General features: G+C 41.2%; 1 protein-coding gene across 1 annotated transcript; it reads right to left on the bottom strand.

Annotated features, from left to right (window-relative positions):
* Positions 1-598: 598 nt before the first annotated feature.
* sptssb (serine palmitoyltransferase, small subunit B) lies at positions 599-1,005 on the bottom strand (the record flags this gene model as incomplete). The annotated part of the gene is made up of 1 exon (XM_083913932.1): positions 599-1,005. The coding sequence occupies one exon, from the start codon at positions 1,003-1,005 to the stop codon at positions 763-765; it is 243 nt and encodes an 80-aa protein (XP_083770058.1). The 3' UTR covers positions 599-762.
* Between the last annotated feature and the right edge of the window lie 1,182 nt (positions 1,006-2,187).

Consider the following 2,187-nt stretch of genomic DNA (forward strand, 5'->3'; position numbering starts at 1 on the left):
TTTGCATCATCATCGACAGCTGTAGAGTCGCACAATGTACAAAATGCATTATGGGATTGATGGAAGAAAGTATTTTTTTGCACCACTGTTGGCACATTTGCGGGAAACTAAATAGTGTATAGATTTCACACTACGACACTTTAAAACTCCAGAGTAAATTTGGTGTACTATAGTAAATTTAGGACTCTACTAGTCTGAAAAATGACCCAAAATTGGGTTAATGGATTTAAAAGGGTATTGTGGGTTCTACCAAAAGGTCCTATCAAGTTGTATTATGGGAAATGTAGGATCAGGTGTTTTGACTTGGTATCTCTTGAATACCTCGGCCTCTGAAGTGACAAACTAAATCGCCAGAGTGCCCTTTAAGGACTGTAGCTTAAAAGTCAAGATGGAAAGAAGAGAGTCTAGCCTTATTTTGTAGTGAGACGAGCAGGCAAATGTACTACCCATGTATGACCCTATCATGCAAAACCCAGAGGGGGGATGCACTCACACAGGACACATGGTGAGAAAGACGAAAACAAATAGGACAAACAACATTTCACAAGACGTTTCACAGTGAGGGTGTGAAAGTAATGTAGTCAGTCAGTCGTGAGTCTAATACCATGGGGTAAGGCAAGAGGGTTTGGGATGTAAAAAGAAGATAGTAAGGCTCTGATTTCCAGATCATTTCATTAAGATCTTCATGTTTTCAGTCTTGATTAGCTGAGGTGCCAATCCGCCTAGTCGCTGCCTCTATTTCTCCCACATTCTCTCCATCTTTTAGTTCATGAGTGCCATGGTGCTCTCAGGCTGGCCGCCAAAGATCCCAGAGAAAAACTCCAGTGCGAGCCGCACGTGGATGGGCACAAAGACGTACGAGGTGTAGATCACCATGGCGATGGCGGAGAAGAGGATGGAGTTGAAGATGGACTTTTCCCAGGGCTCAAGGACATAGATGCCGGTGATGAGCAGGTACTGGTAGTACAGCCAGGCCAGGTAATCCCTAAAGTTCTTGAAGGTCATCTTGCAGGCTGGACGGAAGGGAAACGGAGGTGGATTGTTGTGAGCTTCAAGCCGCAAGAAAGAGACGGCGTGAAGGAAAAACAGCGGTGAAGGTGAGGAAGGACGAGAGTGAAGAAAGTTCTAACTCTAACCCAAAAGGAAAAAAAGTACAAGTTTATGAGCATACAGTGACACAGTGGCAGCACCTCGAGGAAAAATACTCCACTAAAAGTCCTGCATTCAAAATCTTACTTTTATAAATAGATATAAGTACTCATGAGGCAGAAGAATGGGCACCATCTGTATTTCATATCATTGGATTATCATTACAGATTTTGTGAGCAGAATTTGACGTTGATCGAGGCAAAGATACTTTTATTGGGTAGTTTAATCTATTACAATACATTGTATTTTATTAGTGGATTTTAAATATGTAAATGCTTCATTCTCAAAGTAACTAAAGTTGTCAAATAAAGGTGAAATAAATATTCCAACAGTTTAAGTAGAGTAAGAGTTTAAGTACAATGTAGCATTAAATGGTAAGACTCAATGTATGTATTTTCCATCATGTTTATTTATTTCTTATTACAAATCTTATTGGTAAATGAAATGAGGAGCACCCTGAACAAGGAATTTCCTCTCTCTGAAAAAGGATTACATATTTTAATCGTGAATAATAGTCTACTCATATTAAGACTGTGTGGCTGTGTGTTTAGTAATAGTGAGGTAGGACAGGGAATTAGGAGCACACCTAGCCCCTGCAACCCCACAGCAGAGCCCTGAGGGGGCAATCAAGCAGGCCTCACAGGAGCTCGGATTTTATAGGGTTAATTTATGTGGGGGAATAAATGGAACTAAACCCAGGGGGCCCACATGAACAGATAACACTTATATTCTTTGCACGGAACAAATAGGACACCTGGGAATAGTTTATGCTATGAGCAACGTTTCCAAATCCCTGCACAGTGCATGCCAGAACATGCACTTTAACACAGGGATGAAAATCAATGTTAGATCATTTGTTTCCAGAAGTGTTGCAGATGGTAATTAATGCATAAGGTTGCAGTTTTCAAAAATAGCTGATGAAAACAACTATGTGTATTCGTAGCTTTGCATAGCCGCGAGCATTAACAAATCCCGTCACTCTGACATAGAGGGGCGTTGCCAACAGGTGCGCTTCAGGTGCAGGTGTACTTGAAACAC

Source organism: Echiichthys vipera, assembly GCF_963691815.1.
Source record: "Echiichthys vipera genome assembly, chromosome: 5".
NCBI classification, from domain to species: Eukaryota; Metazoa; Chordata; class Actinopteri; order Perciformes; family Trachinidae; genus Echiichthys; species Echiichthys vipera.